Here is a 20230-nt window from a genome sequence, read left to right on the forward strand (position 1 = left end):
ATATCTTAAGCATCGTTTAATGAGTTTTGACAAATGTCTAGACAAATATAACTACCAGCCTATCACATCATAGAACCTTTCTGTCACCCCAAAATATTCCCCTGTACTTCTTCACAGTCACCCTTGGCACCAGGGAAAACTGTTCTGATTTATATTACTCTATATTAGTTTTGACTTTTCTAGAATTTCATGTAAGTGGAACCATACCATATGAACAAACTTGGGTCTGACTTCTTTTGCTTAACATAGTGCATTTGAAATCCGGTGTTGGTATTGTGTATGTCAGTTGTTCATTTGTTTGTTTGTTTTTTATTGTGGTAAAACATACATAAAATTTACCATTTACTCATTTTAAGTGTATATATCATTCATTGGCCTTAAGTACATTCATAGTGCTTTGTAATCATCACCACTATTTCCAGATTTTTTTTTTCATCCATCCTGAACTGAAACTCTGTACTTGTCAAACAATAACTCTCTACTTCTCCCTCCCCAGCCCCTGGCAACCTCTATTCAACTTTCTGTCTCAATGAATTTGCCTCTTCTAGGTACCTCACATTAGTGGAATCATATAATATTTGTTCTTCTATATCTGGCTTTTTTCACTAAGTGTAATATTTTCAATGTTTATCCTTGTTGAAGCATGTGCCAGAATTTCATTCCTTTTTAAGGCTGAATAATTTCATTTTGTGTAATTACACTTTGTTTACCCATTCATCTATTGATAGCCTGTGGATTCATTCATTTCTTTTTATTGTTGAGTAGTATTTCATTGTGTGGATACACCACAACTAGCTAATCTGTTCATTTGTTCATCTTGTTGGACACCTAGGTTATTTCCAAATTTTGGCTATTATGAATAAAGTCCTTGGATGGACATATGCTTTCATTTCTCTTGGGTAAATACTTAGGAGTGCAATGGCTGGATCATGTTTTAAGTATAAATTTAGTTCTTAAAGAATGGCCGAACTGCTTTTCAAAGTGGCAGGAAATTATCAATGCATGAGGGTTCCACAGTTTTGTCAGTTTTTAATTTTAGTCTGTTTAGTGGGTGTGTGGGGTTCTAATTTGTATTTCCCTGATGAATAATAATGTTAAGCATCTTTTCATGGGCATATTGGCTATTTATCTTTTCTTGTGAGTTATCTCTTCAAATCCTTCGCGCACGTAAAAAAAGGGTTAATATCTATTTTTGCAACCAGTGTCGTCCAGACACTATGCTCATTCATGCTCATGGCTTTATGCGCTTTAATTGACGCCCACCCTGCACAGAGGCAGTAACCGAGTGACACTTCAGCGTACCTAGAAGGCTCAGCACTAACTGGATCCAGAATGGCTAGGCCGTTTCTGGGCGGGGTCCCTGGTGGCTCTCTAAGGCACGCTCGTTGATTGGCTGAAGGAGCACTTCCGCAGGCACTTCCGAATCCGGGCCCGCCCCGAGCATTGGTGATTGGCTGGGCTGGCCGAGCGCGAGGCCTCTCGGGAGTTGTAGTTCTTGGGGCCCGGTTGGGGACGCCGGGAAGGACTATTGGTCTTACTTGGTCGCGGCCGCTGCCACCATGTCCCGCGTGTCGGTCCCTTGTCATGTGAAAGGTACCGTGGCCCTGCAGGTGGGCGACGTGCGGACCTCCCAAGGCCGGCCTGGCGTGCTGGTCATCGATGTCACCTTCCCCAGCGTCGCGCCCTTCGAGGTGAGCAAGCAAGTGGGCGCGACCGGGGCTCCTGGGCGGGGCTTATCTGGGAACTAGGGCGTGTCCCAGCCATTTAATCGTTTACCGAAAGCCTCTGCAGTACCTCGCCCGTACGAATCAGTTAACCATTTATTTATTCGTTCAGTTAACACACAGTTACTAGAATGCAGCTTCCTCTTCTGTTCTCTTCAACGTCTCTCCCCAGTGTCCAGAATGGCGCTGACACGGAAGTGCCGAGATAGTAGGCTAGGTGCTGGAAATACAGTTTTGAACCTAATAGAGGTGAGAGGTCGTTTTGTCCCTGGCCACTGGCTGGGTATCATTAGACAATGAGTTACCCCCAAACCTGCCTCCTGCCCATTCCTACAGTCCCTGCTGGAGGTCAGGTTCAAATCATCCCTCATCAGGATCTTCCCAGTGGCTCCAGTTTCCAGTCTCCAGTTGCCCTTCCACATCTGCTGGCAGAGTGACTGGACACTGCAAGACCTCAACACAGAGGACAAAGTCCACTTTCTAATGGCCTGGCATTCAGAGCCACTCTGTGTCTTTGCCCTACTTGCCTCTCGGCCCCAGGCATTTTGTCCTGTAGTGTGTGGTTCTCCCCCAAGCTGTTGCTTACTCTAAGCTGGGAGACTTCATTACAGGGCCCAACCCTGGAAATCTGATTCAGTAGGTCTGGGGTGGAGCCTGTACACTTATATTTAAAAAAAAAATTTTTTTCTTGAGTAATTCTGTTTTGTTGCATTTTGTTGTTGTTGCTGTTGTTTTTGTTTTTTTTGGCCTCACCACCGTGGGATCTTAGTTCCCCAACCAGGGATCGAACCCCGGGTCCTGGCAGTGAAGCACCGAGTCCTAACCACTGGACCACCAGGGAATTCCCTCCTTGAGTAATTCTGATGAGTATCCAGTGATGAGAACTGCTTTAGCTAGGCTAAACCACTCTCTGTTCCAGGGGTATGCCAGGTCCTGTCACCCCTTGGTGCTCCTTTGTTTATGCTACTTTACAGTTTCTACCTTTCATGGTCCACTTGATGAACTCATCTGTACATTTTCTGATTCCTCTAGAGTTAGGGCTCTGACCACTCGTAGCATCTTGGACATGCAGCAAGATCTGAGGTCATGGTTTGTTTGCATGACGTGCTCATTTAGACTGTGAGTTCTAGGAAGGCAAAATCTATTTGGGCCCCAGTGGATTCTTGTTGATATTGTTAGATTGGTAGAAAAGTACATTCCTAAGTGGAGGAAGAGATGGTGCTTTTGAACCCCTCAGGCCTGGGGCCTAGGTCTGATTTGTTATGGTGGGTTGTGTGTGCCCTAGTTGCAGGAGATCATGTTTAAGAATTACTACACAGCCTTTCTGACCATCCGTGTTCGCCAGCACACCTCAACACACACTCCAGCCAAGTGGGTGACCTGCCTTCGGGACTACTGCCTGATGCCTGACCCACACAGTGAGGAGGGAGCTCAGGAGTATGTATCGCTGTTCAAGCACCAGGTCAGCTGGGACTCAGCATGGCCAGGGCAGCCCAGATGAGGGCTCACAAGAGGCCTGGGGATTGGGCCAGGATACCATGAGGGAAGAAGGGCGGGCAAGGTTGGCCCGAGTTGTGGTTCTTGGGCAAGTGCCTTGGAGGAACTACTGTTTCCTTCTCAAAGGCCTGGGGAGGAAGCACCTTGGCTCATTGCTGGTTGGCTCCTGGGCAGTGAGCTGGGGCCTCGGTGGGTCCTTGTGCGTATGTGTCAGATGCTGTGTGACATGGGCAAAGTACTGGAACTACGCCTGATTCTGCGACAGCCATCACCGCTGTGGTTGTCTTTCACGGTGGAGGAGCTGCAGATCTACCAGCAGGGACCAAAGGTAAGTGACTAGCTCAGAGCTGTTTGCTGGCCCTTTCTCCAGGAGGCTCCTAGCTATGGCTGGGAGGCCTGGGGGTGCAGGTGGGAGTGGATGGGTAAGGATGGGGAGACTCAGGAGTGCTTCATGGAAGTTAGCCAGGTGGAATGCTGGAAGCTCATGATAAGAGGTGAGGCCATGTCCCCATATCCCCTGACCTTTGGGGCTACCTGCCTTTTTCAGATCTGGAACATCCAGGTACCCAGATATACTTCTGTTCCTTGTCTTCGTGGGGCTTCCTTCTGCATAGCAGAAGAGCTTAGGTAGTCTTCTGCCCCTGGGACCTAAACAGGATTTTCCCAGTTTCTGGGGCTCAGGGGCCCTTCTCTCTGCCTTCAGGACCTTGGGATCTGGTTCTAGGTCTCTCCTACTCTGCCCGCCTCAGGGCAGTATGCCTTTGCTTTGCAGAGCCCTTCCATGACCTTCCCCAAGTGGCTTTCGCACCCAGTGCCTTGTGAACAGCCTGCTCCCCTTCTTGAGGTAAGCCCTCACCCTGGCTAAGAACCATGTGCGAACAGCTCTGGTGTCCAGCACAGGCCCAAGGGGACCCCTTTCTGCAAGAATCTGGGGCTGGACCCAAGGACGTTGGTTCACTCTGTGCACCTTCCTCCTGGGATTTGAGGCATCTCTGTGTGGGGCCGGGCCACCTACTCCACATCAGGCCCCATCCTCATGTTTCACAAGTCATCTGGGAATGTCAGCTGGAGGGCCCCATAGCCCAATTTGGCCTATCTGGAGTTCTAAGGGCACTGCTGGGGAGAGACCCATGGCCAATGACCCCTCCTTCTGGAGCAGGGTCTCCCAGACCCCGGCAGGGTATCCTCCGAGGTACAGCAGATGTGGGCGCTGACAGAGATGATCCGGGCCAGTCACACCTCCACAAGGATCGGCCGCTTTGATGTGAGTGATCGCTTCCCCCTGCTTGGCTCCCGTTGGCCTGAATGGGTCAGATCTGATGGTCTTTTGTGTTGCAGGTGGATGGCTGTTATGACCTGAACTTGCTCTCCTACACTTGAGCTGTGGCCCTTAGTCAAGACGTTGGCCTTCCGTGCCCATCCAGTCCTGACTTAGGCCATCAGAGGCCGAAGTGCTGTCCCTGTGCATTCCGAGTGTTGCCTGCATGCGCATTCTGTCGGGACCACGTTCACAGAGTCAAGATTCTTGGGGGCTCACTGTGTTGCTTTAGCATGAACTCCTGGAGGGGATACTCTCTGTCCTCACCTGACTGCAACCCAAAACTCCTCCTTCGCCCTCCCTAAAAACACTCCAGTTCTATTACTAAGAATCCCCCTGTGCCCTCTGTCTCCCCTGCCAACATGCACATTCCTGTCTTCTGCCTGCTCCCTCACCCTGAGTGCAGTGGGCTGGGGTAACCTACTAGAACCTGCTCTGTCTAGCCTTGGAAGACTGCTATAGCTTGGCAGTCGTAGTTTGGAAGCTTGGGGGAGAAACAGGAGCCACATTCTTCCTTCTGCGCCCCCTAATGGCCTTCTTTCCCTTTGTATTATGCCCACAAAAAGAAAATTCCTATCTAAACTCTTCTGCTGCTTGCCTAGGGAGCCACACAAAGCTGGGAATTTGGGCAGCCTGAGTCCCTTGGTCCCTGAGTTGGCTCCTAGATGTGTGTTCAAATGGGTCTTCCCCCATCCATCGGGTCTGGGCAAGGCTGGGGCCTGAAAATGAGTCCTGGGACCTGTCTGCCATCTGACAGAGCCCAAAGCATATCCTTGTCCCTCTTCCAGTTGCCCCCATGTAAGAGCCACGCTGTGTGATGAGAGATCAACCTCAGTGGTGGTGGTGGGGGCCAGGTGAGGGTTCTCATTGGTGTCTTTTAAGAGGCTGAGGTTTTCTACAACCCCAGGCCAGCAGCTGAATAAGACAGGCTGCTGCTCCTTATGAGAAAATCCTGCTTCTCTGTTTTTTTCCTGGCTTTCTTCTGGGGGCTGTTATGAGGCAGTACTGCAACATGTGTTGGACCTGGAAAATTGGATGTTTGTGTGGCTCAACAGCTTTCTAGGGGAAGGGCAGCCACTTTTTGGTGGGCACCTTCTGATGTCACCTATCAGTTCTTGCAGGTGGTATCTGCCTGCAGGGTCATTTACTTAGCCCCATTCAGCTTTTGCTAAGAGGGTAATGATCAGTCTTGTGCTCAGGGAGTAGCAGCCCTCAGTGTGTATGTGAGTGAGGGGGGAGGTCCCTGGGATGGCAGGGACCCTGCTTCCTGCACAGCTCTGTCCCCAGCACAGGGCCTCGTGTGCAGCAAGATCAATAAATACTTGTGGAATGCATCACTGTGTTCGCTGCCTATGTTTGCCCAGCGAGAGAGCTGGAGACCCTCACATGAGGCCAGGTTACTGTGGCACTCTGCCTGCCGGGCTGACTCCACCCTCCTGTGCCCTCTCCACCCCTTCCCCTCCCCCCATGTGACCTTACACTCCTATTGTCCTAAACTGGTGATTCAGGCCTTTCAGCCCTTTGCAGAACTTTGGCCCTTTGGAGGCAGGGCAGTCAGCAGGGGGAGGTCTAGCCCCCAGCTCTATTTCTGAGTGGCTTAACTGGCTCCAACCGCCCAATCTGCCCTGATCAGATGGAAGCGCCCGGGGCTATTTCCCTGCAGCTGGGAGTCAATGCACTGTGTGCTCTAAAGCTGCGTCTGCCCTTGGGGCTGCCCACTCCCTCTTCTGATCCCCCGGGCGGGGGGAGAGACCTATCTAAGCAGGGCCTGGACTACATCTCCCAGCGTGCCTGTCAGAGTGGTGGCCTCTGTGCGTCGGCTGCACCCGTTGCAGGCAACAATGCAGCGGGCTGGGAGCATGATGTCCCATCTGGGCTCGTGTCTCCAGGCGCTCCCCTCGGCCCTGCGCCGTTCTCTCAGTAGTGCACAGGTGGGACAGAGGGTGCTGGGTTGTGGTGCCAATCTTGGAGGGGGGGGGAAGAGGGCTGGGGTCTGGGGCCTTGGTGGCACTGAGCCCGGCCGCCCGCAGGACGTGCTCCGCAGGACACCACTCTATGACTTCCACCTGGCCCATGGCGGGAAGATGGTGGCATTCGCAGGCTGGAATCTGCCTGTGCAGTACCGGGACAGCCACGTTGACTCACACCTGCATACACGCCGGCACTGCTCGCTCTTTGACGTGTCCCACATGCTGCAGGTGAGCCAGGGGAGTGCGCTGATTGCCAGGCCAGGGCTTCCTCTCCGTCCACAATGGTGCAACCCTCGGCTTTCTTTGCTGGGAGCTGGATTCCAAGGGCAGCCCTCTCAGAAGGGTTGGAGGTCTCAAGGGTGTAATGTACTATGGTCCCCAGTAAACTGACTCAGAGGGTCTCCTGATCATCTGTCTCATCTCTCTAGCCTGCTCCCACTTAGTGGAGTGCCTCAACGTCCTGGGTTTTCCAGGGCTGCCACTCATTGTCATCCACTGTCCTAGGTATTGGTTTGGAAAAGGGGGTATTTCAGGAAGGTGCTGGGCCCTTTCAAGTTCCTTAACCTCCCTGAGTGCATCTCCTCTGTATTGGTGGGTGTGGGGGAGTCAGAAAGTAGGGCTTCTGCCACTTGCAGAACCAAAAGACTAGTCAGGCACTTTGGCTGGATTGGACTGTGCTGTGGGTGGCAGGGAGGATGCCTCCTAGCCCCGTGGCTTTCCAGAGGCTTTTTGATCTCTCTCCCAGACCAAGATATTTGGCCATGACCGGGTGAAGCTGATGGAAAGTCTAGTGGTTGGAGATATTGCAGAGCTAAAGCCAAACCAGGTGGGCCTTTCTTTTATTTTTGCTCTATGAGTGTTCTTAGTCATAAGCCAGCAAACCAGCCTGAGTCCCTGCTTCGGGCCTGGGGGCATAGAGATGGATCAGACACAGTTTCTCAGGGCTTTCGTTCTTGGAGGATGGAGTCCCTGAGTCATGTCCAGACACCCAGCCATCTGCAGGGAGGGTCCTATCCCATCCCCACCACATCAAGCTGGGAGGCCAGAAACCCAGGTTCACATCCTGTTCTGTCACCTTCCATGCTGCTTAACCCCTTGCAATTTAAATTGTAGTCCTGGGAATTCCCTGGCGGTCCAGTGATTAGGATTAGGACTCTGTGCTCTCACTGCCGAGGGCCTGGGTTCAGTCCCTGGTTGGGGAACTAAGATCCCACAACCTGCGCGGACAAAAAAAAAAGAAAAACGAAAGCGTAGTCCGTAAACCAGCAGCCTCATCGTCACATAGGAGCTTGTTAGGATACACTCTCAGGCCAGTTCTTCAGACCTGCTGAATCAGAACCTACATTTTAACAAGATCCCCAGGTGATTCATGTGACCTCTTAACCTCAGGCTCTTATACTGTCCATCCAGTGGGGAGGCTGAGGCTAGCCAGCCTCAGTGTTCTGGAGGGTTGTTGTGGAACACATGGGGTCATCAAGATAGACTTTGAAGCTGCTGCTGCTGCTGCTTTTTTTTTTTTTGGCCATGCTGGATCTTAGTTCCCCAACCAGAGATTGAACCCTCACCCTCAGTAGTGAAAGCGCCGAGTCCTAACCACTGGACCACCAAGGAATTCCCATAGACTTTGAAGCTTCTGTCCTGGGGTTTGGGGCACAGACTCAGTTGTCCTAGGTCTGGGTGGGACGAAGCATCAAGTCCTAGGTATGGTGGGTTAAGTGTGAGAGGGGCTCTCTGTACTGAATGGGGAGGGGTGCAGAAGCCCCACCAGATCAGGGAGGTGTCCCCCAAGGTGGGGAAGAGGTGAAACCTTTCTCAGTGTATGAGGATCAAAAACCCTGGGCTTGTGCAGGGGCCTAGGCTGACCCAGCCTTGCTTCTTGCACTGCCACCCCTCAGCCCTATTCACAAGGGTTCATGAGTTTGTGGTGGCTGAGTGGGCCCAGGGGCATGTTTGACTCACACTTGACTTTGGCCTCTTGGACTTGGAGGCAGTGATGCTCCACTTTCATGCTAGGGAACACTGTCGCTGTTTACCAATGAGGCTGGCGGCATCTTAGATGACTTGATTGTGACCAACACCTCTGAGGGACACCTGTATGTGGTGTCCAATGCTGGCTGCTGGGAAAAGGACCTGACCCTCATGCAGGTATAGCCCCTCTGTGTCCCCGGTACCCTGTCCTCCTCGTTCACAGAGCAGCATCCTTGTTTTCCAGGACAGACCTGGAATGGATAAGGAGCTCAGACAATGGCTCTTTGAAAGAACAGTGGGCCAGAGCGGGCCCTCCCTGGAGCATGCTAAGTTTCAGTGGTGGGGAAGTGGGGGAGGTGGGGAGGTGGGGAGGTGAAGCTGATCCTGGCCCCTAAGTGAGGATCCTCTGGTGAGGATGGAAGGCTGGAGCCTGGTGTTAGAGCTGGCAGACCTGGGCTTGAGTCATCCCTACCACTTAGTAGTTATATGACCTTGTTAAGATGGGAACCAGCCTACTCTGCTGAGCTCTGCATCATCTGGCCCGTGGCAGGTGCTCAGTAAGGGGTCCCAAAGCAAATGTGGTATTTCTTTCCTTTCAGGACAAGGTTAGGGAGCTTCAGAACATGGGCAGCGATGTGGGCCTGGAGGTGATGGATAATGCCTTGCTAGCCCTGCAAGGTAAGTGGCCCAGGCTGGGTTTGGAGCTGACCTTTGCCTTCCAGGTTTCCTCTACTGCTTGGCAGAAAGGCCGTGCCGGGGGAAGGTGAGGATGGTGCACCATAATTCTAAGTTTGGTATCATGCCCTCCTTCTACCTGCCACAAGGCTCCATGGGCTGTGGGCAAGAGCATCTTCTCCCACCTACAGAGTGGGGCTTGCTCAGGGCTTGTTCTGGTCCCTAAGGGCTGTGATCCAGCTTTCTGGGACACCAGGACCTGGACACTTGGTTATTGGCTCCCTGGGCCCAGGCCCCACTGCGGCCCAGGTGCTACAGGCTGGTGTGGCAGATGATCTGCGGAAACTGCCCTTCATGACCAGTGCTGTGATGGAGGTGTTTGGCGTGTCTGGCTGCCGTGTGACCCGCTGTGGCTACACAGGAGAGGATGGTGTGGAGGTTTGTCAAGAAGTGGGCACAGGGTAGTGCAGGGCATAGGACTCTGGGGCCAGCAGCCCATCTGCTCCCTGGTGTCCCTTGCAGATCTCGGTGCTGGCAGCGGAGGCAGTCCGCCTAGCAACAGCTCTGCTGGAAAACCCAGAGGTGAAGCTGGCAGGGCTGGCAGCCCGGGACAGCCTGCGCCTGGAGGCAGGCCTCTGCCTGTATGGGAACGACATTGATGAACACACCACACCTGTGGAAGGCAACCTCAGTTGGACATTGGGTGAGCTGGGCTAGCGCTCAGGGAGGGGATCCTGAAGGCTGGAGTGACCCTTGATGAGACCAGCCAACCCAGGACTGCTTCCAAGGTTGTGTAGCCTGGAGCAAGTGGCACAGCCTCCCTGAGCCTTCATTTCCTGAAGGTACCACAGTGGCTTTGCTCAGTAGATATTGAAGACCCTCAGCAGGCTGAGGTGGGGAGCATGGCCTCCAAGACCAGGGGTCAGTAGGTGGATGGCTGACTGCACTGCAGGGGAGGAATGGGGTCTGGGGGCAGCCTGAGTGAAGGGGCCTTGATGCTGGGTAGATGTCACTTGGGTTCCTTGTCACTAGGACCTCCTGTGGTCAGGGGTCCTACGGACTGTGGCTTAAATCTGATGTGTCATGTTCCAGGGAAGCGCCGCCGAGCTGCTATGGACTTCCCAGGAGCCTCGGTCATTGTTCCCCAGCTGAAGGGCAAGGTGCAGCGGAGGCGTGTGGGGTTAACATGTGAGGGGGCTCCTGTGCGGGCGCACAACCCCATCCTGAGTATGGAGGGTACCGTGCTTGGTAGGTTGACCAGGGAAGTTGGAGAGCCCTTGTCTCTTCCCTAGGAGGGTGGGGACCCTGGGCTGGCAGGGTGGTGTTGACACATGGCGTCTGCCTGGACAGGTGCTGTGACCAGTGGCTGCCCCTCACCCTGCCTGAAGAAGAATGTGGCGATGGGTTATGTGCCCTATGAGTACAGTCGGCCAGGTACCCTGCTGCTGGTAGAGGTGCGGCGAAAGCAGCAGATGGCCATGGTCAGCAAGATGCCCTTTGTGCCCACAAACTATTATACCCTTAAGTGAGGATGACTTGGAGCAGGGCCCTCTCCTCTAGGAGCCTTACCCTGGAGGGCATTCTACACGGGGTTAGTCAGGAAGCTGAGACAGAACACACTTGGGATAGGTGGCTAGGTGGAGGCTGGTACTGGTTGTCTGGGTGACGGGGTCACACCACCTATTCCCATTTCATCCTGTGCCACTTGCAACTTCAAGACCCCATTTCTGAGTGACGGACCAGCCCACGGTCCCATTGACCCCACTCTTGCCTGCTGGAGAAACATCAGTTCTGGCACCTCGCCCTTCCACTCTGCCAGGTGCTGTCTGTGCAGCAAAGGCTCACCTTTAGGGGGAGGAGAAAGCCTGCCCAACCTACCTCACCACGGTTTCTCACACTGCAAAGGGTCATTACCTTGGGCAGTGCCGGCTACCTCTGGTTCACTTTCCATGAATTCAAACTGTTGCCTCTTCCTGGGCAGGGATGATTCCTGACTCACAGAGGGTTGGCCTAGTAGGGCTGTGGTGCCCGTGTGTAAACTTGGGGATGGCTGAGGGGGGCATGGACTCATTCTTCCACATTCTCCAGTTAGCCCAGCCTGCTGCCCAGCAGCCAGCCATGCCAGGCTCACCACCTGTTCTGAGCCCCAGGGCTGTTGTAGGGCAGGCTGGGCCTCCTCCCAGACTTGCCTTATCCTGGGCTGACCTTCGTCCCTGGGACTTATTACTGGACTCCACTGACTCTTAAAAAAAATAAAACATTAGGGCTTCCCTGGTGGCGCAGTGGTTGAGAGTCCGCCTGCCGATGCAGGGGACACGGGTTCGTGCCCCGGTCTGGGAAGATCCCACATGCCGCGGAGCGGTTGGGCCCGTGAGCCATGGCCGTTGGGCCTGCGCGTCCGGAGCCTGTGCTCCGCAACGGGAGAGGCCACAACAGTGAGAGGCCCGCATACAGCAAAAAAAAAAAAAAAAAAAAAAAAAAAAAAAAAAAATAAAACATTAAATGAGCTTCCTTCCTTCTTGCTTGCTAGAGTTCTAGCTTCATTGTTCTCTGTCCACAGGGTTCCTAGGGTGCCAGTCCAATGCCTGCCTTCCTGGCTCAGACTCAGAGTGGGTTCCGCTTGAGAGGGGCAGGTCTATAGGAATTAAAGGGGAGAGTACCCCTACTGGGCACCACCACTGCTCCTCCACGGAGCTGGCATCACCTCTCCACCTCTGCAAGTTGTATTCTGGGTGCTCAGGGGCAACAGCCCCCAGGTGTTCCCTCTCCCGTTTCCCCTGTGCGTGCACACTGTCCTGTCAATAACCACACAGCTGATGCACTTCCATGTTTAATAAGCCACATCCTCAGTTGAGCCTGGGGTGAAATGTGGGACCAATTCTGAGTGTGGTGTTTGTTGTCAGTGGGTAGGCCTGGGGCTGCAGAACCATCATCCCACCAGCCAGAAGATACTCCGGAGTACTCGTGCATGAGCTCAGCATAGTCCTACTCCAGTGCACTCTGCAAAGACAGCCTAGGCAAAGGCTGCCAGATGGAAATGTGACATTTAACAGAGAGGAAGGAAACAGTGGGACACTGAGGTAGCTGCTGGCCCAGCAGAAGCAGGCAGAAGTATGTCCATCAGGGAAGGAGGCAGGTCTAGGGCCACACTGCTTTCAGGAACTGGTGTTTGCCACTTATACCTTTAGAAGTTCCCTTGGCTCACTGTGGAAGTGGCAGGCCTGCCTAGCCTGTGGGCTCTTAGAACGAAGCTCCTCTGGTTCCAGGTCAAGATGGGAAGTGGTGAGGCTGCAGGGCACGATGGGGCCGCTTTGCACTAAACAGCTCAGTATGTCCCATTGAGGGGCGGGGTACAGATCCAAAATCCCACAGGCACTTAAGCAGTGGAGATGGGCGGTCACCCCCGGGACTCAGCCACTTTTAGGTACCCAGCTTCCTTCTGGGAGGGGTTAAGAGGAATATGAGTACAATGAAAAGACAACTTATATAGCCTGACTCACACCTGGAGAGCTCAGGATGAGCCAAAGGAGGTGGGTGTTTGGTGTCCACTGTCTTATACTTGAATGGCCAGCTAAGTAACCATAAAATATAAGGCTGTGTCCAGGCCAGGATTCCCTGGGTCCCTGCCAACAAAGCAAAACCAAATAAAGGAAACCCGAGGCTTAGGGGAAAACAGACCTGCCTTACAAATCTCAGAGCTGGTCAACCTCAGGCTTCCTCCCAGGGACAAATCTCTACAGGGTCACATCCCAAGGGGATGGGAAGAGGAATAGGAAAAAGCCAAGAGAGAAAATGGACTGTTGCCGTCCCCAACCCAGAGGCTTCTGAGCTGACCCCTGAAAGGAGAAGCATGCCTTCTCTCCTTAAGCCACCCAGATCAGGGTACAGGCAAACTCTTTACTGGCCCAATGCCTGGGGCTGCTGGAGGCAAGACCAAGGGCAGTGGAGGCCCAGCCCAGCAAGCACTGGCATACTCCCTGCCCCCAACCTCTACCCCCGCTGCAGTCGTCCCTGGGGTCTGGGCAGCAGCAGAACCCAGTATGGGAGCCAGAAGACCTGGTGATGTTCCTGGAGACCCCTCTGCTGCCTTCCCTTATTCTCTGTGGGTTTTAAGAGGTTCGTTTACTGTCGTTTCCCTGAAAGTGATAGAAGAGAAGAGGGGTTATTCCACGGACAGCACAACAGTCCCCTTGTGGGGGCTGAGCTGGGCTCAGTAAGGCCACACTATAACCTAGACCTCTCTGCTGAGCTTCCACAGCCCTCACTGGGTCCACCACTTTCCCCTGCAGACTTATTCTTCCTCCTGCTTTTCCACTTTGTGAATGGTGCTCCCATCCTCCGCCAGTTGCCAAGGACAGAAACCTGTGCAGTGGCAGGCCTCCTAATTGGCCTCTTGCCCTCTCTATTGGACTCCTTTACGTATTTGCCATGAAGCAGGCAGTTATAAAAGCAAATTCGGTCAGGCCATGGCTTTGCTGGGTCCAATAGCTCCTTGAGACTTGGGATAGGGTATTCCGGGTCCCTTCATGCCCTTATGTTTGAGCTCCAGCGTCACAGCCTTGTCTATCCTTCCAATATGTCACCCTTGTTCTTGCCTCTAGGCCTTGTTCTGTCCATTCTCTTTGCTTGGTACACCCCTAGCCTTTGCCCTCAGCTTAGGTGTCTGACTTGGAAGATACCAGCTCTGATGACCCTTGCCTCTGCACTGCTGCCCTCCCCTTTTATTTATTAAAACAATTTTTTTAACATCTTTATTGGAGTATAATTGCTTTACAATGTTGTATTAGTTTCTGCTGTACAACAAAGTGAATCAGCTATATGTATACTTATATCCCCATATCCCCTCCCTCTTGAGCCTCCTTCCCACCCTTCCTGTCCCACCCTCTAGGTCATCACAAAGCATTGAGCTGATCTCCCTGTGCTATGCAGCAGCTTCCCGCTAGCCATCCATTTTACATTTGGTAGTGTATATATGTCAATGCTACTCTCTCACTTCATCCCTGCTTCCCCTTCCCCGCCGTTCCTCAAGTCCGTTCTCTACATCTGCGTCTTTATTCCTGCCCTGCCACTAGGTTCTGCCCTCCCCTTTTAAATCTCTGGTTCCACCTGTGAGCAGGGCCTGGGTTTTTCTTGTTCTCTGGACCTAGTGTGGCCCCTGCCATGTGGTAGGAGCTCAGAGATCAACTGAATGAACGCTCTGATTAGTGAGTTCATGTTTTACAGATTAGAAGGCTGATCCTGATGAGTTCAGTCAGTGCACTAAGGACAGAGGCTCCTGCCTTTCCAACTGAGGGGCTTACAGTGCAGTGGAATCTCTACATCTCTTACAGTGCAGTTGCCACTACATCTCTGAAATTGTGACAATAACGCCACCCACCCCACAGGTTACTGAACAGCATACAGATGGGCTGCTCAGACATCGATGTCACTTGAAGCCTGAGCTTTAGTGCAGACCCTGGGGTTTGCTGCAAAGTTGGTGGCCTCCTACCCTGAGAACTCCCTTCCCCTGTCCTCAGCTCAGGAGTGGCCTCTGCCTGCTAAGCATGGGGTAGACATAGGAGTAGATTTACTCACCAGGAAGGGAAATGCGTGGAGCCATCAGGTGTGGATCCGTTCTGGCCGCCCAGACCTGGGGGCAGGAACACATCCAGAGCTGCAGCAAGCTGGGGGTGGGTATCTGAGCAGGCATCAGCCCAGGTCAGGTTAGAGGCCAGTGGTATTGTTTGATGGAGAGTGTAGTGGAGGCCCTAAGGGACTAGTGGTATTGTCTGATGGGGGATGAAAGGAATTTATGTGACGGGTGGACTGGTGGGGTTTCTGGCGTGAAATGGTATGTTGACACGGGTCAGGGTACAGCGTTAAGTTGTGATGAGGTTCTCAGGGGACCCACTGGTAGTCTGGGGGGGGGTTCTGGGGAGCCCAAAGGTACAGTCGGTGGGGGAGGGGGTGGCCGGCCCACGGAAGTTGGTGGATCGTCTCACCTGGCCGGTGATACAGCCCGGTCACCGTACTCCCGTAGAACCCCCACGCCAGCTGGATGCTCAGGAGACTTAACACCAACCAAAGCAGCAGCAGCTTGAAGAGGGTCACGCGCATGTCCTGCGCCTCCCACTCCAGCAGGAACTCGCTGCCGAGGGCGCCCAGAGCGCCCAGCACCGTGGCCGGCAGAGCCTGCAAGGACTGCCCAGACCAAGACTCCGCCATGACTGGCCGGCGTCCCAGCCAGGGTACTGTCACCGTAGTCCCCGCTGCGCAGGCGTCTGGTCTTCCGGAGCCAGGCCCGCTAGTGCGCACGCGTAAACCCACGGAACGCGCGTCTACCCCGCTTGCGCGAAGAGTTGGCAGTTTGGGGAGGAGTGTTAAAACCGCGCAAGCGCACCTAGCCCCACCCTGCTTAAAGGATGAGTGACTCGAGGAGTATAAAATAGCAACCAGGTCTTTTATAGCCCAGGAGTTCCCATGATGCCCCACGCGGCTGCAATGATTGGTTAAGAGTCTTGCCTTTAGGGTGTGGACACGCTCCTAAGCAATCGTGGCTGAGCAGGGAGCGCGCGCGCGCACGCGGGGCCGCGACTGGGGCCGGCTCGAGCCCGCTGGGCACACGGGGGCGCGCACGTCTCTCCCCGCCCTCCCGCCGCCGTCGCCGCCCGCTCTTGCTTTCTCGCGCTCCCCGCCCGTTGGTCTCCGTCGGTTCTCTCGTTAGTCCGCCGCAGCTTCCTTAGGCACCCGCCGTAGTCTTTGAGCTTGCGACTCGCGGACAGGAGTCCTCGGCGCGGAGAGGCCGGACTCGGAGTCGTCGCCTGAGGTGAGCGAGAGGGTTCCCTCCTGGCGCCGCGGTGCCCCGGGCCCGCCCGCCCGGCACTCTTCCGGCCGCCCGCCAGCCGCCGCCCCGCCGCGGCCGCGCCCCACCTGCTGCTCTCGGCAGGCAGCACCAGAACCCTAGCCCCTGACCCTGACCCCAGGCCGGGGACCCAGGCCCCGCTTCCCGAAGCGGCAGCCCCGCCCGCGCAGTCCCCGGAAGCGCGCCCCGCGGCCTCCCGCGCCCCTTCCCCCGCCCGGCCAGGCCTGCTGGAGCCCAAGCCGCCCGCCAGCTCGCGGTCCCCGTCGCTTCCTCTCCTAGGGCCGTGCCGGGCAGGGCGGGGGCTCTAAGCTGGGCCCCACGAGCTGCTGGGCAGCCGGCCCCTGTGAAGTGCGCGTGGCTGTTGGAGTTGAAATGGGAAAGAAACTCTTTACAACTCCATTTTGGCTTTTACGTTTAACATGAAACATGAATCACCGTTTTATACTGCGTGAAGTCCAGTTATGTTTTGGGTATTTTATTTTTTAATGCAGTATGCTTTGAGATTGTCTAAGTAAAATATAGTGTTGAAATCTTAAGGGTTAGGATTCTTCGGTATTTAAAAGAAGGGAATTTTCCAGTTGAAAGGAACATTTTTTTCATGATTTAAACTATGTGTCATCAAAATAAAGTATTAATTTGCAATTTTGCTTAGTCTCAATTACTGCCTTGATTAGGAATCACCTGGACATCTGTCCTTAGTTACCTGTTGGATCCAGTTACACGTTCATTAAATAGTACTATTTGCACTCAAATTGATTTGGTCAAAACCATGTTTAGTAGTTTATGATAGAAAATTGGCATTCTTTTTCCCAGAATTGTTTTCACTTGTGTTTCTTAATGATCCTGATTTAAATTTTTTACCTCTGTTGGTAACTCGTTTGATTCTTTTTGTGTTTAAGACAGTTCATTGAAGTAAATGTTTCTCGCAGATGTGTGATCAGATTATACTCCTGCCAGATCTGAAGTGGGAAAAATACTTTAAAAATTCTTTTAAATGTTGTATGTGGTGAGAATTTTTCCGCCACTTAGTGTCACACACCCAGATGTGTAATGCTTATGTACCATTGCCTGATTGTCACTTTAGACATGGCTAAATTGGGAGAGATGCTGTTTTGAGCATTTGGCACAAGTGACATTGTTTGGACTGAAATAGAAGATTAATTCTTAATTGTAAAGGATAACTTGAAGGATCTCTTTTGATAAATTGTCTTGAGTAATTCTATCTACTTTTTTAGAGCACTGGTGGCTCTTGGGGACATAAAATATATAAGATGAAGAAAACAAAATATACATATAAGATGGAACTTGGTTTTAGTCAAAGTCTAGTTCTAGACTTACAGCCTCTGTTCTCATAAATATCTGTACTAGAGGGAAGAAGAGAGTAGGAATCCACTGACTTTTTCACTGATCAAGAATTTTAGACCTGAAAGCAATCTTTAGGACTTGTAGTCCAACCCCATTTGCAGATGAGAAACTGAGTCCCAGAAACTTAAGTAAATTTCCCAAGGTCATATGTCTAGTCAGGTGCCAGCCAGAACTATTTTCACTGTAAGATCTTCTCCATGTACTCCCAAACAGCTTGCTTAGAGTCAGCTAAAATTCAGGACTTTCAACTTATTCCAACTGTTTCTTCACTTATGTATTGCTGATTTTTTATGTATTGGGAGAATCTGAAAATTTTTCCAAGCAAATTTCAGTTCTTAAGCTTTTACTCCTTTCTGTAATTTGGATGGTCCTACAGCAGTTGATTGAAATAGGTAAATGAATATACAGGCTCTCTGCTTGGTCTAGTTTTTGGCGTGAGGTGTTTTGGTCTTCTTGAGGGACCCAGCTTCTTCCAGAGGCAGGCCTAGACTCCCCTGCTCCAAATCCAACATAGTTAGGCCCTGATAAGATGTTACCGGGCAACTGTGGGCTCTTTTGACTATTGATTTGAGGTGGGATGGAGAGAAACAGTATATATTGAGAATATAGTTTCCTGTGTATATGTATGTGGTGGTGGTTTTGCTGGAGTATTTTCAGTCCTGATTCCTTGTTTGTCAGTTAACTCCTTTTAAAAGTTTAACCTGGTCATGTGGGGGCGTAAGTTATTAGAGTAAAAACAGGTAGATCTTCAGGTGTTTCTTGTCCATAGGGTGGAGTCCACGCTGTGACTGGAGAAGGTGGGTTGCTACTTTGGGCCTTCTTATTGTCCTGGAGCTGAGAGAGTCACGTTAACTTTGCCGGAAGAAAGACTGATTTTCAACTTTTAAGAGCACAAATTTGGGCTTGCTGGGCTTCTATAGACAGCACCTCCGGTTTAATTGCATTGTGGCTACTAGTGATAATGATAAATGGTACATAATCACTGGATTTTAATCACATATATTTGTAGTTTTAAAAGGTCCCTAAAGGTATTTCGTCTTCCCTTACGACTTAAGTTTATTCCTTTATGCACCTGGCCTGTAGAACTATTTGCTTGTACCTTCACATTAAGATAACCAAATTTTAAACTTGTGTTAATGTGTCTCACTATAGTCTGCTCTTTGGGGACATGCTCATTGTTAAGTACTTGTGAGATTAATAAATTAAAATTCTCAAGACAGATTAAAGTTAGTAATTACTGTAAAATTCCTATTTCAAGTGTTTATTTCAAGTGACTCATTTTTAATCTGGTGCTGAAGTATTAAGTCCTTGTATACTCATAATTATGGTAGTCATGTGACTGAAAATCAGATAGACATTGAAGCTGCTTATTCTGGGTGTTGGTCTGAGTTTATTGGTGCTTACTCCAGATGATTATGAATACTTTTTTTTTTTTTTTTGCGGTACGCGGGCCTCTCACTGTTGTGGCCTCTCCCGTTGCGGAGCACAGGCTCCAGACGCGCAGGCTCAGCGGCCATGGCTCACAGGCCTAGCAGCTCTGCGGCATGTGGTATCTTCCTGGACCGGGGCACGAACCCGTGTCTCCTGCATCAGCAGGTGGACTCTCAGCCACTGCGCCACCAGGGAAGCCCATGAATACATTTTTATAGCTAATAATCATCAAAATATGAGATATTCTGTTAAATTGGAGCCAGTTTGCAGTTGATACCAGATTGAGCTTGATTTTTTTTTAAAGAGGGTGGGTAAAGTAAATGTGCTTAAGCATATTTATGATAGCATCTTATTTAATATTCAAGTAAAGGGAAAGAGGAGACCATAAGCAGCCAATGAAATAAGTTTGGAGTGGAGTGAAGGGAAAAGTGGGAGGTAAAATGAAATTAGAGAGGTGGGCAGGGACCACATCATGTAGGACCTTTTAGGACACGGGAAGTTCTTTGGATTTATTTTCTTTAATCATCAGATTTTTTTAAAAAAAATCAGGATAATGATCCGATCTGATATTAAACAATTAGAATCATTCACCAAGAGTAGGGGGTAGGGGCTTCCCTGGTGGCGCAGTGGTTGAGAGTCCGCCTGCCGATGCAGGGGACACGGGTTCGTGCCCCAGTCTGGGAGGATTCCACATGCCGCAGAGCGGCTGGGCCTGTGAGCCATGGCTGCTGAGCCTGGAGCCAGTGCTCCACAACGGGAGAGGCCACAACAGTGAGAGGCCCGCGTACCAAAAAAAAAAAAAAAAAAAAAAAAAAAAAGAGTAGGGGGTAGATCTGAGTCCATTTTGACTTTAAACAGTAAACTAATACTGACCATTTCTGATAAAGGTATCAGAAGGATTTCCTAATATTATTCATGTCCTTAACCTAATGACTTCAACCTGTTTTTTTGAATCCATTGATTTTCTGACAGTTGTCTTTAATTTCTCTGTAATGCCTGTATTAAAAAGGAAATGTAATTTGATAAAGCAGGTCATTCAGATGTTCGTGGTAGGCTGGGTGGTAGGCATACAGGTGTTCACTGTAAAATTCTTTTAACTTTGCTGTGTGTTTGTAATGCTGTGTGTTAAATGTTTATAATGTTGGGAAATTAATTTACATAGGATTCATCTACTTTTGATTTTTGCTTTTAAAAGGGCAACATTAGGGGCTTCCCTGGTGGTGCAGTGGTTGAGAGTCCGCCTGCCGATGCAGGGGACACCGGTTCGTGCCCCGGTCTGGGAGGATCCCGCATGCTGCGGAGCGGCTGGGCCCGTGAGCCATGGCCGCTGAGCTTGCGCGTCCAGAGCCTGTGCTCCGCAGCGGGAGAGGCCACAACAGTGAGAGGCCCGCGTACCGCAAAAAAAAAAAAAAAGGGCAACATTAATTTGTAATACTCAGAA

General features: G+C 51.5%; 4 protein-coding genes across 12 annotated transcripts in view; 3 read left to right on the top strand and 1 right to left on the bottom strand.

Annotated features, from left to right (window-relative positions):
• Window positions 1–1357: 1357 nt before the first annotated feature.
• NICN1 (nicolin 1, tubulin polyglutamylase complex subunit) lies at window positions 1358–5862 on the top strand. 6 transcript variants are annotated; one of them, XM_081247264.1, is made up of 6 exons: window positions 1358–1691; window positions 3070–3161; window positions 3348–3549; window positions 3994–4065; window positions 4381–4485; window positions 4560–5862. In XM_081247264.1, exons 1-6 carry the CDS (start codon window positions 1560–1562, stop codon window positions 4599–4601), a joined length of 645 nt encoding a protein of 214 aa, XP_081103390.1. In that variant the 5' UTR covers window positions 1358–1559; the 3' UTR covers window positions 4602–5862. The 6 variants fall into 6 exon arrangements, with proteins under 6 accessions (XP_081103390.1, XP_081103387.1, XP_081103388.1 ...); XM_081247261.1 differs by having other exon boundaries at window positions 1364–1691; window positions 3010–3161; XM_081247263.1 differs by having other exon boundaries at window positions 1366–1691; window positions 3010–3161; window positions 3396–3549.
• Window positions 5863–6365: 503 nt separating this feature from the next.
• On the top strand, window positions 6366–11409 carry AMT (aminomethyltransferase). The gene is made up of 9 exons (XM_081245239.1): window positions 6366–6470; window positions 6570–6737; window positions 7255–7335; window positions 8523–8654; window positions 9077–9155; window positions 9445–9590; window positions 9675–9855; window positions 10245–10400; window positions 10503–11409. Exons 1-9 carry the CDS (start codon window positions 6381–6383, stop codon window positions 10679–10681), a joined length of 1212 nt encoding a protein of 403 aa, XP_081101365.1. The 5' UTR covers window positions 6366–6380; the 3' UTR covers window positions 10682–11409.
• Window positions 11410–11969: 560 nt separating this feature from the next.
• TCTA (T cell leukemia translocation altered) lies at window positions 11970–15612 on the bottom strand. 3 transcript variants are annotated; one of them, XM_081245244.1, is made up of 4 exons: window positions 15134–15612; window positions 14727–14829; window positions 13209–13288; window positions 11970–12176 (listed from the first exon to the last, which is right to left on the bottom strand). In XM_081245244.1, exons 1-3 carry the CDS (start codon window positions 15354–15356, stop codon window positions 13246–13248), a joined length of 369 nt encoding a protein of 122 aa, XP_081101370.1. In that variant the 5' UTR covers window positions 15357–15612; the 3' UTR covers window positions 11970–12176; window positions 13209–13245. The 3 variants fall into 3 exon arrangements, with proteins under 3 accessions (XP_081101370.1, XP_081101372.1, XP_081101371.1); XM_081245246.1 differs by having other exon boundaries at window positions 11970–12591; window positions 15134–15608; XM_081245245.1 differs by having other exon boundaries at window positions 11970–12591; window positions 14727–14781; window positions 15134–15598.
• A 141-nt stretch (window positions 15613–15753) lies between these two features.
• RHOA (ras homolog family member A) overlaps window positions 15754–20230 on the top strand; it is a 52095-nt gene continuing 47618 nt past the window's right edge. For both annotated transcript variants that reach the window (XM_081245240.1, XM_081245241.1), the window contains exon 1: window positions 15754–15957. The gene's annotated coding sequence lies outside the window, so the exon portion shown is untranslated. The remainder of the gene's footprint in view (window positions 15958–20230) is intronic.

The sequence above is a fragment of the Mesoplodon bidens genome (assembly GCF_964165515.1).
Source record: "Mesoplodon bidens genome assembly, chromosome: 10".
NCBI classification, from domain to species: Eukaryota; Metazoa; Chordata; class Mammalia; order Artiodactyla; family Ziphiidae; genus Mesoplodon; species Mesoplodon bidens.

Excerpts from the sequence above, each read along its gene's own strand:
- NICN1 (XM_081247261.1), top strand. The coding sequence starts at position 1,560 with ATGTCCCGCGTGTCGGTCCCTTGTCATGTGAAAGGTACCGTGGCCCTG. Across the intron at positions 3,550-3,993 it reads TCTACCAGCAGGGACCAAAG|AGCCCTTCCATGACCTTCCC; the intron begins GTAAGTGACTAG and ends TTTGCTTTGCAG. Across the intron at positions 4,066-4,380 it reads AGCCTGCTCCCCTTCTTGAG|GGTCTCCCAGACCCCGGCAG; the intron begins GTAAGCCCTCAC and ends CTTCTGGAGCAG.
- AMT (XM_081245239.1), top strand. The coding sequence starts at position 6,381 with ATGCAGCGGGCTGGGAGCATGATGTCCCATCTGGGCTCGTGTCTCCAG. Across the intron at positions 9,591-9,674 it reads CAGGAGAGGATGGTGTGGAG|ATCTCGGTGCTGGCAGCGGA; the intron begins GTTTGTCAAGAA and ends TGTCCCTTGCAG. Across the intron at positions 10,401-10,502 it reads TATGGAGGGTACCGTGCTTG|GTGCTGTGACCAGTGGCTGC; the intron begins GTAGGTTGACCA and ends CTGCCTGGACAG.
- TCTA (XM_081245244.1), bottom strand. The coding sequence starts at position 15,356 with ATGGCGGAGTCTTGGTCTGGGCAGTCCTTGCAGGCTCTGCCGGCCACG. Across the intron at positions 14,830-15,133 it reads CGGGCTGTATCACCGGCCAG|ATACCCACCCCCAGCTTGCT; the intron begins GTGAGACGATCC and ends ATGCCTGCTCAG. Across the intron at positions 13,289-14,726 it reads TCCACGCATTTCCCTTCCTG|GGAAACGACAGTAAACGAAC; the intron begins GTGAGTAAATCT and ends TATCACTTTCAG.